The following is a 17,155-nucleotide window of genomic DNA, read 5'->3' on the forward strand; positions in this document are numbered from 1 at the left end:
TTCTGGGATGTCATCTAACCACTGTTTCTCAGGAGAGGAATTGAATATGATTCCATCGAGCTCTGATTCTGGGATGTCACTTAGCGCATCATTGCCTGAGACATCGCTTTTATCATCATCTGAAGCTATTGTTGTAACTGAATTGCTGCAATGTATTAAATGCTCAGGCATGTTGTTGACGAAATCGAGTTCTTCACCGCAGCATAGTAACATGGCCAGTTCGGTCTCGTCATCTCCAGTAGCATTTGGATCGCAGGAAGCATCTTCTGGAACATACTCAATGGAAGGCTCCTGATGAAGTACAAAGGATCGTAAATCAGTGCGGATACTGACATATGGCAACATGCATTTTACACACATGTCATTAACACAGAACCATGTAATTGAGTAAGCACGCAAGGTGTATATAAAAACACGAGTAACCACCTCTTCATCATACTTATAAGTATATATTATATTTCCATTCGCATCCTTGCTTTGGTATTCTGTGCAGCGCCTGTCACAGCTGATGGTATTCCTAGGGTTATCGATGAACGGAAATCTAATTTGCTTTGAGTAGAGAGCAATAAAGGAAGTCTTAAAGCAGTCAGCCATCATAAAATTCAGAGCGTTTCTCTCATACGTATAACTAGATTGCCTATTGTCACCGCTCTAAATTTTCCAGCTCTTAGTAACTACAACAGTGGACACAAGAATCGAAAATCTAGTTTTACCAACAATGATTACGATATTTTGTATTAGGTATAATATAAACAAGAACAGGAAAAAAATAAAAATAAAATATGTTTAATAATTTTTGGTATTACCTGACCAGGATAGCAGTGCAGTTTTGGGAGGATGGCGCTGCTGTTGTGTTTACATCAGTTTCTTGGCAAGCGCGGCGGGACAGGGAAGCGGAGAGTTTCACTCTGCAGTGTATCCAATGGTTTTTAAAAGTTGCAGTTTGGATGTTATGCATAGCCTAATCTCTTTCCGTTTAATAAAGAACGTCGTAAGTTATATGGTTGTAGCGAACCATTCCTGCAGTAATGCAGATGTATTGTGAATAGTGATATATGAATGGAAATTACCAATTTAAGAACAACATAGCACAATTGACAATTCAGTGAGCTACCACCGTGTATTAAGCAGATTGTATAAAAATTGATTACGTTTTATTCGGTGTCATTATAAAACAGAAGCACCCTGCAAAACGCTGCTCGCTAGTTTGTTCGCCAGGGGCGGATTTAGTCTGAATGTTTCGAAGTTAAATCAAGGTAAGAGTGTATTGCATAAAAAAAAGTAAAGCAACTTTAGAAAAGGAGAAGTAGCTATTGTCTGCAATTTCTAGAACAGAAATGGCCACCTGCGATTCCAAAGGTGGACATTTTTTTTTTTTTTTTAGCAAGAACGCCAATGTAAGTAATTTCTTGCAATTTATTGCTTTATTTGACTTCTGCAACGTAAAACAAAAAAAGTAAGGCCTACCTATTTTAGGTTTTATTTTACATTTATAATACAAAGGTGAAAATTCTTAGGTAAGGCTAACACCCTCATCCTGTAAAAAAAGGGACTTGTTCAGAAACATTCACAAAAGCCTCGGACAAGGACTGATAACTTGGCACGACATCAGCAAAAGAAAATGGACATGAGATTTGGAACATGGAATATTAGAAGTCTTTATAGGGCAGGCGCGTTAAAATCTGTAACGAGTGAGTTAGAGAAATACAGGATGGACTTAGTGGGAGTTCAGGAAGTTAGGTGGGAAGGAAATGGATCTGAGAATTCCGGAAATTTTACGTTCTTTTACGGGGAAGGAAATAAAAATCACCAATTAGGAACAGGGTTTTTCGTTCACAAACGAATATTACCAGCAATTAAACGGGTTGAATTTGTTACTGACAGACTTTCTTTTATTACTCTTAAGGGACGGTGGTGTGATATTATTGTTTTAAATGTACATGCTCCAACTGAAGATAAGGGTGACGATATAAAAGATAGTTTTTACGAAGAAGTGGAACGGATATTTGACCAACTCCCGCGATACCATATGAAGATTCTATTAGGGGATTTCAATGCGAAGGTAGGACGAGAGGATATTTTCAAACCGATTATAGGGAACGAAAGTTTGCATAAGGAAAGTAATGACAACGGTGTTAGACTCGTGAACTTTGCAACATCCAAAAACCTAATCGTGAAGAGTACAAAATTCCCACATCGCGACGTTCATAAATACACTTGGACATCACCAGACGGAAAAACACATAATCAAATTGATCACGTTTTAGTAGATAGAAGATGACAATCTAGCATAATTGACGTCCGGTCGTTTAGAGGGGCTGATTGTGACACTGATCACTACCTGGTAGCAGCGATAATACGGGAGAGATTATCGTTGAATAAAGGTAATACTCAATGTCCGAAAACGGAGAGATTTAATTTAAAGAAATTAGAAGAGAGCCAGGTAAGAGAGGAATACCAGATTGAAGTTTCGAATAGATTCGCGGTTTTAGAAGATTCGGAGTGCACTAGTGTTGAGGATACTTGGATTGAAATTAGAGATAGCATTAAAAGTTCAGCAATAGAAAAATTGGGACACGCGGAAATACGTAGGAACAAACCATGGTTCGACCAAGAATGCATTAAACTAGCAGAGAAGAGAAAACAGGCAAAATTACGGTGGCTACAAAATCCGAATGAAATAACTACACAAAATTTCGCAGATATCAGGCGGGAAACTTCCAAAACTTTTAGAACAAAGAAACGGGGTTTTTTGAAAGCTAAAATTAAAGAACTTGAAGATAATAGTAAAAATAAAAATATTCGGGACATGTATAAGGGGATCAGCGAATTTAAGAAAGGCTATCAACCTCGTGCTTATATATTAAAGAAATCTGACGGGACAGTTCTCACTGATACGGATAGCCTCTTAAATAGATGGAAAGATTTCTTTGACGATTTGCTGAACACGCAGCCAAAAACTAATGTGCGTGGAGAAAAGGAGATACACACCGCAGAACCCTATATTCCAGAACCCAATCGAATAGAAGTGGAAGCCGCTATAAAGAAATTAAAGAAACACAAATCTCCGGGTGTAGATGAAATTCCGGCTGAGTTAATTTTAGCTGGAGGCGAAAAATTGTGGAACAAGATACACAAACCCATTCTCCTTATCTGGAACAAGGAAGAATTGCCACAAGAGTGGAAAGAGTCAATCATTGTTCCAATTCACAAGAAAGGCGACAAAACTGACTGTAATAATTATCGAGGCATTTCTCTTCTGTCAACATCCTATAAAATCCTTTCAAATATTCTGTTAGCAAGATTGACCCCATACGCAGATGAAATTATTGGAGATTATCAGTGCGGATTTAGACGAAATCGATCAACTATCGACCAAATATTTACCATTCGCCAAATACTCGAAAAGAAGTGGGAATACAATATCCCGGTGCATCAACTATTTATTGATTTTAGAAAGGCTTACGACTCGGTTAGGAGAGAAACATTATACAACGTTCTTACAGAGCTTGGAATACCGAGAAAGCTAATTAGATTAATTAAGATATGTTTAAGTGAATCCCAAAGTAAAGTCCGGGTAGGAAAATTTTTGTCCACGAGCTTCCACGTCGAAAATGGCCTGAAACAAGGAGATGCGTTGTCGCCATTATTATTTAACTTTGCGCTGGAATACGCCATAAGAAAAATCAAAGATAGCAACCAGGGCCTAGAGTTGAACGGCATTCACCAGGTTATGGCATATGCTGATGATGTAAATTTAATAGGGGATGATAGGAGAACAGTAGAAATAAATGCAGAGATATTATTAAACGCTTGCAGGGACATGGGTTTAGAAGTAAATGCAGAGAAAACTAAGTACATGGAAGTGCGTCGGGACCGTAATACGGCAAATTGTGGAGGCGTTAAAATATTAAATAATACTTTTGATAAAGTGGATACTTTCAAATATTTAGGATCAATATTAACAGACGAAAATCATATTCACGAAGAAATTAAATGTCGACTAAAAGCAGGGAATTCGTGTTACTATTCGTTTCAAAATCTCTTGTCGTCGCGAATTCTGTCGAGGAATTTGAAGCTTAAAATATATAAAACGATAATCATGCCTGTTGTTCTGTATGGTTGCGAAACATGGTCACTTACCCTTAGGGAAGAACATAGACTGAAAGTATTTGAGAACAGAATCCTGAGAAGAATATTCGGACCCAAGAGGAACGAGAATGGGGAATGGCGGAAGCTTCATAACGAGGAACTACATAGTTTATACGGTTTACCCAACATTGTTAGGGTCGTCAAGTCTAGGAGGCTTAGGTGGGCAGGTCATGTAGCTAGAATGGAAGAAAGTAGAAACGCTTTCAAAGTCTTGACTGGTAGACCCATAGGAAAACGACCATTAGGAAGACCTAGGCGCAGATGGGAGGATAATATTAAGATGGATCTCGCAGAGATAGGAATACAAAGTAGAAACTGGACCCAATTAGCTAAGGATAGAAGTCAGTGGAGAGTTTTTGTGAACGCGGCATTGAACCTCCGGGTTCAGTAGGCCATAGAGTTAGAGAGAGAGAGAGTCTATTTTTAAAATAAAAAAAATATCCCATTCTGGGGGAGGGGCAATCGCCCCGCCCCATGGATCTGCCCCTGACTTGAATATGTGCGTGAAGTGGTTTATTACGAACAGGACAAAAAGAACTATGATTGATTAGAAGTAATCCGGTTAGAAGCACTGCTGCTTGCATTTTAGTTTCAAAACCGGCCGCCCTCACTCGTTCGCTGGTCAGGTAATATACTGAAAACAGTTAAACAAAAAATTGTTGAAATTTACGTATATAGTATATCTTTGTGTGTGAATATTCTTTCGGAAAGCAAGTTTTATATCTGTGCACAATTTCATTCACTTTGGATCACTTCTTCTGGTCGGACCTCAACTTTCAAAATTTTGGATGGGGGCTTTTGCCCCTAAAACCGTTTTTCCGCAGAAAATAAAAATACACGTATTCGTGTATTTTATGTGTAGTATCTACCTGCTAAATTTTATCAAAATCGGAGTGTTACACTTGGGAAGTGTTACTTGTTAGTAGCTTTCTAAGTTCATACTTGGACGGGAGAATTTGTTTCGTAACTCAGTAACCGTTTTGGCAATGGGAAGCATGGGGTGTATATCAAGAGAGATACAGGGTGCCGAAAGCGTAGTGAAGTGCATGCAAATATCGGAATGTATACAATGGACGTTACTCCATTTAAGTAGGCTTATAAGATAATAATCTTACATAAGTACCTGAGTAGTATTTTTACCACATTACTTTAATTAGGTTTATCCACCTTGAGTATATGTGACCCTTATATATTGGTATTTCATAGTGACATACCGGTAATAGCTTTTTCCTGTAAATTTTGGTTCTCGTGTTGTTGAACTGTACCACTTCTTTCCTTGTTATCTTTGTAATCAGATTAAGAATATGGTGATTTTTGGTGCAGATTAAGATTATGGAAACACTGTTTCAAAGATTTACGTGTAAAATCTATAGATTCACAAAGAAAGAGTAACACATAAGGAACCTAATTATAAGCTCAATATGTTAGAAATAGTCCAATCAGTATGCCTGACTATCAGTGTCAGTAACTGAAACAATACACAATTGCAACACAATTGCAGTGTCATTGTTGTGTAATCTTCCGAACAGGAAGCAATTTTACACAATATGAACTCTCTAAGATCTGATACATTATGTATTTCCAAAAGTAGTTTTGCACCAAATTATTCTAAATAGCTCTCCCCTCAGTACTTTCGGTGTTCTAACACTCTTTCAAGTTGCTTGCTCTTGCTTGCAATGAATTTCCTAAGCTACTTTTAGGGACTAAGAAATTAAGTGACAACCGCAACATCGTTATCAGCACCCTAAACACCAGTGCTACTCTCCTCACTGTGTATTAATAAATATACCCTCTCTCAGATATGTCAGATAAAATAGAACAACGACAATAGTTTAGTGGTTTTATACTGTTACCAGTTAATTGTGCACATAACAACATATGTATATAGTTATTGTCTTTACGCTCCACTCATATTAATATGTGCGTGAGAGATTTGAAATAGCAAATATGTAAAGGTACGGCAAAACTGAAGCTGTTGGCATGCATGAAAGAAACACTTAAGAGGCCTCATCACTGCGAAATTAAAATACCGCTAATTTTGCAGTAATTATGTGATACCTTCAAATAGAAAAAAGATAATCGAAAAGTGGAACAAGACCTCCCTAGACAATATTATCTTGCGTAGTTATCAAGACTCACTTATCTGCTTTCGATTTCCAGCCATTTAGAAAATCGGCATTTATTTTCGCGCTTCTAAATAACTGCAAACGCAAAGCTACTAGGCGACTTGTGATAACGCTACCTCATGCAAAATAACGTCGTCTAGGGAGGTCTTGATCCACTTTTCGATCACCTTTTATCTATTTGAAGATATCACATAATTACTGTAAAATTAGCGGTATTTTAATTTCGCAGTGATAGGGACTCTTAAAATCATTTTATGGTTGTCCCATATTGTCAATATGTACGATATATTTATCTTTTATATAACTGGAAAGTCAACCATCTAAAAAAAAAAAGCATTATTTCATTTTTTTCACATTCGAAATTCTCCTTTCTTTTCATATATAAATGTTCTATATTCTACCACGATGAGGCGCTGGAAAAAAGTGCGGATCAAAAGTTAATTTGACGAAGTGTACACTTCCTATTGTGCACTCCATTTGTATACTTCAAGTGTGTAGGTCGAAGTGTGCACTTTGCACTTTTGGACACGGCCTAAATTTCATCATTTCTGTCACTCTTAAGTTTGAATATTCATCTCAATAATTTATTTTCGAATACTTTCAGTTTGCGTTCTTTCCTCAAACTAAGCAATCAAGTTTCGTATCCATACAGCACATCAGACATAATTATAGTTTTATATCTTTTAAGCTTTAAATTACGAGTATTCGACAGAATTCGTAAAAACAAAGAGTTTGGATTGAATAATAACTCTAATTTCTTACAGTCCTTTGACATTTAATTTCTTCGTGGATGTAGTTTCCGATGTTGGCGCTAGACAAGCCCGTATCCAGGGGGGTCTAGGGCGAGCCGGTCCCCCTAAAATTTTCTCGTTAGGCTTGCAAATGAACTATAATATGGTGATGATGTATAATATGGTTGGATCGGGCCCCCCTAACTTCAATCGGACCCTCTACATTTTTGGGCTGGCTACCGGTATGGTGCTAGATATTTGAAAGTATCCAATTTGTTGCGTTCATAACTTACAGTATTTACGGTCACACCGAATTTCCATGTAATATTTTCCTCTGGATGTTGAACTGGAAAATGAAGTAGGCGAGGATGATAAAGGGTTTAGTAATTTTCGGGATGAGTTTGAGAAAGATATATCCAAGCTTAGGAATAGAAAGGCAACCAGAATAAATAATATAGCAATCGAATTCACTAAGAAAATGGGAAACAAAGGCAAGAATGAATTGTCTCGACTGTGCAATGAAATATATGAAACAGGAGAGTGGCCAAAATATTTCCTGAAGACGATCATGATACCGATGGCTAAGAAATCGAACCCAAAGAGATGTGAGGATTATAGAACTATTAGTCTCATATCTCACGAAGATAAAATATGCTCCGAATACTGAACAGAAGGCTATAAGGAAGAACAAATGAACAGATTGACCCCATACGTAGACGAAATAATTGGAGATTATCAGTGCGGGAATTTAGACGAAATCTATCAACTATTGACCAAATATTTAACATTCGCCAAATACTCGAAAAGAAGTGAAAATACAATACCCCGGTACATCAACTATTTATTGATTTTAGAAAGGCTTACGACTCGGTTAGGTGAGAAACATTGTACAACGTCTTTACAGAATTTGGAATACCGAGAAAGCTAAATAGATTAATTAAGATATGTTTAAATGAATCCCAAATTAAAGTTCGGGAAGGAAAATTTTTGTCCACGAGCTTTCACGTCGATAATGGCCTGAAACAAGGAGATACGTTGTCACAATTATTATTTAACTTTGTCCTGGAATACGCCATAAGGAAAATCAAAGATATCAACCAGGGCCTAGAGCTGAACGGTGTTCACCAGGTTATGCGTACGCTGATGATGTAAATTTAATAGGGGATGATATGAGAACAATAGAAAGAAATGCAGAAGTTTCAGTAAACTCTTGCAGTAACTTGGGTTTAGAAATAAATGCAGATAAAACTAGATACATGGAAGTGCGTCGGTACCGTAATACGATAAAAATTATGAAAGAGTTAAAATATTTAATAATACTTTTGATAAAATGGATACTTTTAAATATCTGGGATTAATATTAACAGAGGAAAATCATATTCACGAAGAAATTAAATGTCGACTAAAAGCAGGGAATTCGTGTTATTATTCAGTTCAAAATCTCTTGTCGTCGCGAATTCTATCGATGAATTCTATCGAAGAAAATCCACAGTCCCAATGGGAGTCGAACTCCGGTCTCCCACACAGAAAATTGTACATTAGTGCAGAAAGGTGCCTGATATAATGACTCGGGTTCTATTCTGCAACAAACTTAGCTACTCTGTAGCGTTGGATACTGGTTCCTTTCTACAAAGAAAGAGAAATAACATTTTAGAAAATAAATTTAGCAACTCTGAAACAAGAGACGAGCGATTTCCATAAGAATAGTTTGTGTATAGCAGTGGTTTGTAGAGGGTGATATGTGTTTGTGCAGAGCGGTGGTAACTGTTGTGTGAGGTTTTGTTCCCTGTATTGTAGACATCTACAACATATACCAGAAATGTGATTAGAAGTGTGTGGACAGGTATATGTGCACTACAGGGGTGTTACAACACCTGTGAAAAGACTGCAGTCGCCTTGTAAGTGTCCAAGAAAACGTTATAGACAATTCAACGAAGACAAACAACGCGCAATGTTTGACACATTGTGTACAGTAGAATTCAACATACATTTGCAGAGAATAATCCATGTTGAAAATGATAAGACACATTGTATACACAGAAAAGATACTGCGTTACACGAAAAATCGTTTAAGTACCACGTACTAGAGGAAAGTAACAAAATACAAGTTTGTTGTGAAGAATCTTGCAGACTTTATGACAGGGATGCAAATAACCGTTCATCCGGAGCGAGTGGTTCCTCGGTGTGGGCAAGTATTAAATATCATACCGAAGGTAAGTAAATTATTTCTGTTGTGGGATATAGGCTAGTAGCTTTTTCTCTTGGGTGAGTAAAATTTTGTTGCTTATTTGCATACCTGCTTTATGATGTGCCCGAGAAATGAATAAGGCGTTTGTGAAAGTTAATATTAGAGAGCAAATTACTTCGTGATATGCTAAAACAAACCCGAAGTAGGATATGATTAATTAAGGTTGAAGGAAGAGGGGTATTAAGTGTTACAAAATTAACTATTCATTATGATGAACAGCCGCGTAACAACATTTCGAATATAGGAGGGGGCAAGTCTTTTTGTTGCGCCCCTCTCTCAACAGCGCCCCCCATTACAGCGAATAATTTCCACTGATCTTTACAGTATTACTGTTATGTATTTTTTTCGTGTGTGTGGGAAAATAATTGTAATTTACGAAAACAGCTATACATTTGAAAAATTAAAATATTAGACTTACTTCTTTAACTTCTTTACCCACCCAATGTATTCATTCAACACAAGAGTCGTACATTAGTAAAACTAGTAGACCTCATTTGATTTGCGTCGGGATACGTATGAATTACAGTTTACTATTAATTAATCACTAAATAGTACGACACGATTGTTCCGTATACGTTCGGCACTAAAGCCACATTCTCACTCTCCAGAACTCATAAGCTGAAGACATATCACAACGACAAAATTTTTTTCTAAAGTGATCAACAGATTCTCACAATACACCTACAGGCACACTTTTCTTATTTTACTTTGACAACACATTAATCTTCAAATGTTTCAGTACATAGACTGAACTGCACTTTGTATTGATATACCGTACTAGAGTTGCAAAATAGCCGGATTTTTAAGACGTGCTTTATTTTCATTAAAAAAGCGGCTTTAGGAAAGACAACGGAAATTTTCGCTCTTTTGACAAACTAGGATCTCATAAGTCCCACGTTGGTTGCCTAACCATGATATCAAGTTCTTGAAATTTATACATCTTGAAATGTGTTTTGTTCGGGTTGCTTAAAGTCAAGCTGACAAACAAGAAAAAAGTATCACCGCCGTTCCAGAAACATAATTGTTTCAGATACTCTTCAATACCTAATATTGGAGCCGAAAAGGCTTCATAATTTTGTTCATATTTCAGAAGAAAATGTTTCAGTAATAGCAGCAGCATAATATGACTTAGTTTAAGGAACTGGAGCAACAAAGCTTAGTGCGGTGGCCCTTATCTTTTATTTTTCTTCAGAATACATTTTTTTTTTTTAGTTAGACCTTAATGGGAAAAGAAAGCTGAAACACACTGTTGTTTCTTCGCTAAATATGAAATATTAAAAGAAATAAATCCCAAGCCAAAAAAGCATGGAAAAGATATTCGTTTTTTTTTGTTTTTTTTTCGAGACCTTAAATCATTATTCAGAACAGTTATTATTCCCACCACTAACTTTTCATTAGACCTTTTTTTGTCGTTAATAGGGATGCATTCGAGTCGAGTCGAGTCGAGATTTAAGCCTGTCTCGACTCGTCTCGAGAAAATGTTGTCTCGACTCGAAAATATGTTTCTGTCTCGACTCGTGTCTCGACTCTACAGTCTCTGTCTCGACTCGACTCGAATTCGAGTCGAGACAAAAAATATACGAGTTAAAATATACGCACACATCAGCCAGAATATTATGACTACCTACCTTATTGTCAGTGTGTCCAACTTTGGCACGGATAACAACTGCGACGCGTTTTGGCATGGACGCAATGATCCTTGAAAGGTCACTGGAGAGATTTGATTGGTACACATAGGCAAGGGCGCCGAGTTTTCTGTAAATGTGGGGGGCATTCAGATGCAGAAGGCATATATATGAGGATTTTAATTCAAATTGTATTCAAATTATACCAAATACTGTATATTCATAAATACAATGCGGGGGCTCACATGAGCTTTTGGGGGAGCCCCCTCGGCCCCCCAGGATCGGCGCTCTTGCACACAGGTCATCTAATTCCCGTAAATTCTGGGGAGGGGCGATGCGCTCTGAAGTCATGTTCAATCACATCCCATTTGTGTTCGATTAGGTCAGATCAGGCGAGTTGGGCGGCCAGCACATCACTTGGAACTTGCCTTTGTGTTCCTCGAACCACTCCATCACAATCCTGGCCTTGTGATATGGTGCATTATCTTTTCGAAAAATGCCACTCCCGTTGGGAAACATGGTCGTCGTCTGCAAGCAGTGTGTGATACGCCTTGGCCGTCATGGTGCCTTGCTCGAGCTTCACTAGACACATGGATGCTCACGTGAATGTTTTCCGGAGCATAATTAAGCCACCGCCAGCTTGTCTCCGTCCCGCAATACAGGTGTCAAAGAACTGTTCTCTTGAAACACGACGGATTCGCACCCTCCCATCGTCATGATGAAGAAGGTATTGGGATTCATCAGACAATGCAACGCTCTGCCACTTTGCCAAGGTTTAATGACGATGGTCATGTGTTCATTTCAGTCGTAGTTGCCGATGTCGTGGTGTTAACATTCGCACACAGATGGGACATGGGCTTCCGAGGCCCATCGTTAGGGGTGTTCGGTGCACTGTGTGTTCAAACGCACTTGTACTTTGCCCAGTAATAAAGTATGATGTTAGCTCTGCCACAGTTCGCTGCCTGTCTTGTTTTACCAGTCTGCCCAGCCTATGACGTCCGACATCTGTAATGAGGTGGGAGCGCCTAACCCCTCGACGTTTGGACGTCGTTTTCCCTTGGTTTCGCGACTTGTTGAAGACACTCACCACAGCACTCCTCGAACATCCGACAAGTCCTGCAGTTTCCGAAATTCTCCTACCGAGTCTGCGGGCCATTACAACCTGCCCTCGGTCAAACTCAGATCGCGCGCCTTCCCCATTCTACACACGACCAGCACTCTCACTGATACTACATGCACCGTACGCGTGAATGACTAGCAGGCATTCGTCGGCAGGTGACACAGATATCGCCTGGACGGAAATTATATCGATAGTAGGTTGGTAGTCATAATGTTCTGACTGATCAGTACATACTAAATAAATTTAAAATGTAGGAAATTTTCAACATTCTGATTAACTTGCAGGAAATTTCACAATGAAAAGAAGCAACTGACTTGGACAAGACAAGGGTTAGTTGATGGGGCAATCTTTTTTTCTGGTCTTTGAGGTGTGAGCTTTGACCATGCCTTTTGAAATTTTGATGTTTGGTGCTCATCAGTCGCGCTTCCATTTTTTTCTAATTGTTCCAGTTCATGATAATTAACAATACATTGCGCAGTTCGAATACATGATCACGTTTTCATTCAATCCAACTCAAGCCGCTTCAGATACTATAGAGTTGTATTTGTTTATGAAGAATTAATTGCGTATTAGAAATACACCCCAACAAAACATTCTGCGTGCTCATCTGCTCAGTATTCAAGGTTTTAATTACAACCTGAATTGTTAAAATGCGAACGTAAGTTGCATTAGATATCTAAGCAGTTCCTAGTCTATGGATAATTCAAGCAATGCTAATTAAGGTCTTTCTAGCAAGCACTTCTGCTGTTCATAAACCTTACGCATTGGAGTAGGAAAAAAAAGAAAAGAAAGAAAGAAGTAAAATTGGTAATTTTGCAACCGTGACTCACTCGGGCTCATGCTCTCTATCCTCAATGGAGCTCACGTTCGCTAATCTCAATGAGGATCACACTAGTCAAGTTTCTCACTAATTCGAGCTTGAGCTTGATATTTACTGTGAAATTCTCTCATGTTCACCGAGTTTTCCATTTACCCAATCGTTTCCGAACAAATGACTCGGTTCAAAATATTCTAGCAGGTAATTTCCTAGCTATGGCTTTTTAAATATCTAGAAATTGGCCATGTTTTTGGCCAATATCACGGGAACGGTAAGCCATAGAGATATGATATTGGTGGTAATCAATCCCTAATAGAATGTTAAACATTTTTGTTCTGATATTAACTGGTGGCCACTGGCGAACTGGCCATTGGCCAAACTACTGGCCAGTTGGACAGTGACTACCGGTTCCTATTTGGTACCAAAATGTTTACCATCCTTTTAGATATTGATCAACACCAATATGATCTCTCTATGACTTACGGTTCCCGATATATGGCTACTTAAATTTCTGTAAATCGGTCATTTTTTGGTCACTATCTTGCGAACGGTTAGATTGACGCGAAAAATTTAATCATTTTGTCTGATAGTTTTTGATGCTCTATCTAATGCAGTGTACAAAATTGAAAAAATTGCAAATAACAGACAGACGGACAGATAGACACACAGACAGAGAATTCAGTAACGAACTTTTTAAGTTCGTTGAATATGTTGTAACTCACGATATCCCGCCCGGTGACACGTGTAACTTCGAGATTCGTCTAGTTATAACATATCCAATGCGAACACAATTGTCTCGTTCGGATCTCAGTGGAGCCACTCCCTTGTCAGTAAGCAACTGTCTTCTTCAAATAACAAGTTGTTATATCTCGAATTATTTTCTTGGAAGATATTTCTGGTAAATACGATAATTTATTGTAATACACTGTAATTCTAGTCTAAGATACACGATATCGAAAATATGGCATTATAGACTAACATAATAATATTCAAATGTTACACTGGAAAATAAAATCTTTGGAAAATCGCAAAGAGGAACCTGACATTCATGTTCACAGTCATTCCTCATTATTTGATTTTAATTATTACTTCATTATCAACGAACTTAAAAAGTTCGATACTGAATTCTTTATGTCTGTGTGTCTGTCTGTCCGTCTGTCTGTTATTTGCGATTTTTCAATTTTGAACCGTGTATTTGATAGAGCTTCAAAAACTATCAGAAAAAGTGATTAAATTTTTCGCGTCACTCTTACCGTTCCCAAGGTATTGGCCAAAAAATAGCCGGCTTCCAGAGATTTAAGGAGCCATATCTCGGGAACCATAAGTCACAGAGAGATCACATTGATGTTGTTCATTACCTAAGAGGATGGTGAACATTTTGGTACCAAATAGGAACCGATTAACACTGGCCAATTGGCCACTAGTTTGGCCAATGGCCAGTTGTATAGTGGTCACCAATTAATATGGGTACTAAAATGCATACGATCCTCTTAGGTATTGACTAACACCAATATCATCTCTCTATGACTTACCGTTCCCGTGATATTGGCCAAAAACATGGCCAATTTCTAGCTATTTAAGGAGCCATAGCTCAGGGACCATAAGTTGTAGAGAGATGACATTGTTGTTGATCAATACCTAAGAAGATGGTAAACTTTTTGGTACCAAATAGTAACCGGTGGCCACTGGTTTGGCCAATGGCCAGCGGCCACTAATTAATATCGGTACCAAATTGTTTACCTTTCTCTTAGGTATTGATTAACACCAATATCATCTCTCTATGACTTACCGTTCCCGTGATGTTGGCCAAAAATGGCCAATTTCTAGATATTTAAGGAGCAATAGCTTGGGAGCCGTAAGTTGTAGAGAGATCATATTGGTGTTGATCAATACCTAAGAGGGTGGTGAACATTTTAATACCAAATAATAACCAGTGTCCACTGATTAACTGTCTACTGGCCAACTGGCCACCGTTCTCCAAATACTGGCCAAAAAGTTCAAATTTCTAGATATTTAAGCAGCCATATCTCGAGAACTGTAAGTCATAGAGAGATAATATTTTACTAATTACTAATTTTTGCGAGGTAGGAACAATGACAGTTTTCCTTCCCGCTCCATATCTCCAGTCTTTTTAAGTTCGTTCTGGCAATGCTCATGGAACATTCTCAACTGGTTTTATTCTGTGAAACTGTTAGAATTAATTATAAGCTGTGTAGAAACGCTTTCAAAATGCATTAAAATTATAAATGACAAGTAAAAGGTGCCTTGCTGAGGGTACCTTGTAGAGGCTCCCTCAAGTATGCTCCCCCGCACCCCAGGGTATGTGCGCTTAGTAATGGGTAAATTCCCGGGAAGATATTTTTCGGGAATATTCCCTGGAAAGATTCCCGGGAAGATTCCCAAAATGGGAATTTATCCGGGAATTTATGTCCAATCAGAAAGAAAATTGCATTCTATTACTATATTATGATTTCAAAGTTGAATTAATTTTTATATCACAGCGTATTATTACCGTTCTTCACAGGGGATTCTTTAAAATGTATATTCTGAACGGTACTATGTTACTTTATTAACACTATTATATTTAGAAAGTACGCATAAATGTATATTTATTTACAATATGTTCTATCAATTATATATGTGTGAAAAAATTATATAGTAACAGTTTAAATTTATATGTAAGTGGATTTGCTCGACTTGACTCTATTACTGATATTATAAACACATTAAATTTATAAATGTTATAAACCAATCACATTGGGTAAATGCTAGAAGATACATGTCTCACCAATTTATCAACATTTGTGCATACATATTTATGTTCACAAAATTTGCAAGATACTTATCCTTATATTTTAGCACGTCCCATTGCCATACACGACCTTTCATTCTACCTATATCTCGAAATTCCATACGTTACTTCACATGTAAAAGAAGTCCGAGTACTTCTTCAGAAATTCGAGTAAGAGAGAGGAGACAGACCGACGTCTATCACTAATGGTGATTCAGGGTTTATTAATAGTACTTCATCTCTATTTCTACATGATTCTAAATTACTTAACAGAATGGTTCTTTTTCATCATTTGTAAATTAGTACTTTGCTAATTTTGGCTGTTCTTTAGCATTCGGGGGCAGCTTTTGCACCTACTTTTTTGCGGTATTCTATTCCGATGCGTTTGTTTTATGGTTTCATGCGTTAAATTACGTTACCAACATTAAATTCAGACAGCGTTGCAGAGCGAGCGTTAGCGAATGAAGGCGGGTTAGAGCCCCGCATGGCACGTTGTTTCCTATCCTCGTTACCAACAATTCACTTTCTTTTCTCACATAAATCACTTCCACTTATCTTTCCGTTCTGTATAAATCCCCTACTGCCCTAAAAAAAAATGTGTTCTATACTTTCTTGACTACTTGAACATCACTATCAACTCATTTCTTCCATAAATCATCCTACTTTTTGCTAGTTTTGGCCCCCCAATTCTAAACAATTATCTTACTTTTTAGTGCGAAAGGAAATGGAACTTAAAAAAATCATATATTAGTTATATAAAGTACCGTCGAATAATTTTAAATTTTTGAACCTCCAAATTCTTTAAAACCTAGAAGTAAATCATAATATATTAAAATAAAGTAATGAGTCACATGGTTCTTATAATTTGGAAGATAAAGTAAAGAAATGGAAATAAATTCCTTCCCGGGAATTTATAGGCCAGGGAAAAACCCGGGAATATTCACATTTTTAAATTCCTTCCCACCGGGAATATTCCCACTGCCCATCACTATGCGCGATCTTTATCGCTGTCACTGGCTAATATGAATACGTATGAAACAGATGTCAGGCAAGGACAACTAGCGGTGTTTCCCATACGATCAGACGATGACTTATTTATGGCACGAGCCATAGTAGAAGGCGGCATAGTTGAAGAAACTACACCCTCTCAGTAACCTAAATTGCACGAAAATTTCCAAAGCAGGTTCATTGACCTGACTACCGCATGTTGCCCACTTTGTCCAAGAGCGGGATGGTTTGTTTCTAGCTTTTCTACCGAAAAGCATTTGTCTGGAATGGTGTTTCGGAGACAATAAAATAAAGAAAATATACTAGGCAGAGAGAGAGCAGGGAGGAGGGAGTGTGCCAATTATTCTTTCCTCTAAACCAGCGTTTCCCAATCTTTTTCAACTTGCAGCACACTACGAGTGTAACATGGATTCTCGCGGCACACTTATAGATATTATTTGTAAATATAAAACACACTGGTATTTTTTTTTCTTTGATTACTGATCTCCGCACAGAGAAGAAAGCTCGATCACTGGGTTTTCCTCGTGGTAAATCACT

At 37.7% G+C, this 17,155-nt stretch overlaps 1 protein-coding gene across 1 annotated transcript in view; it reads left to right on the forward strand.

Moving 5' to 3' along the window:
• Positions 1 to 8,721: 8,721 nt before the first annotated feature.
• The window catches only part of LOC145666465 (alpha-galactosidase MYORG-like), a 175,426-nt gene continuing 166,992 nt past the window's right edge, over positions 8,722 to 17,155 (forward strand). Inside the window, exon 1 of the mRNA XM_081733705.1 lies at positions 8,722 to 9,222. Within this exon, the coding sequence (XP_081589831.1) occupies positions 8,961 to 9,222 (262 nt within the window). The 5' untranslated portion in view covers positions 8,722 to 8,960. The remainder of the gene's footprint in view (positions 9,223 to 17,155) is intronic.

The sequence above is a fragment of the Thermobia domestica genome, chromosome 12 (genome assembly GCF_964235325.1).
Source record: "Thermobia domestica chromosome 12, izTheDome1.hap1.1, whole genome shotgun sequence".
Lineage (NCBI taxonomy): Eukaryota > Metazoa > Arthropoda > Insecta > Zygentoma > Lepismatidae > Thermobia > Thermobia domestica.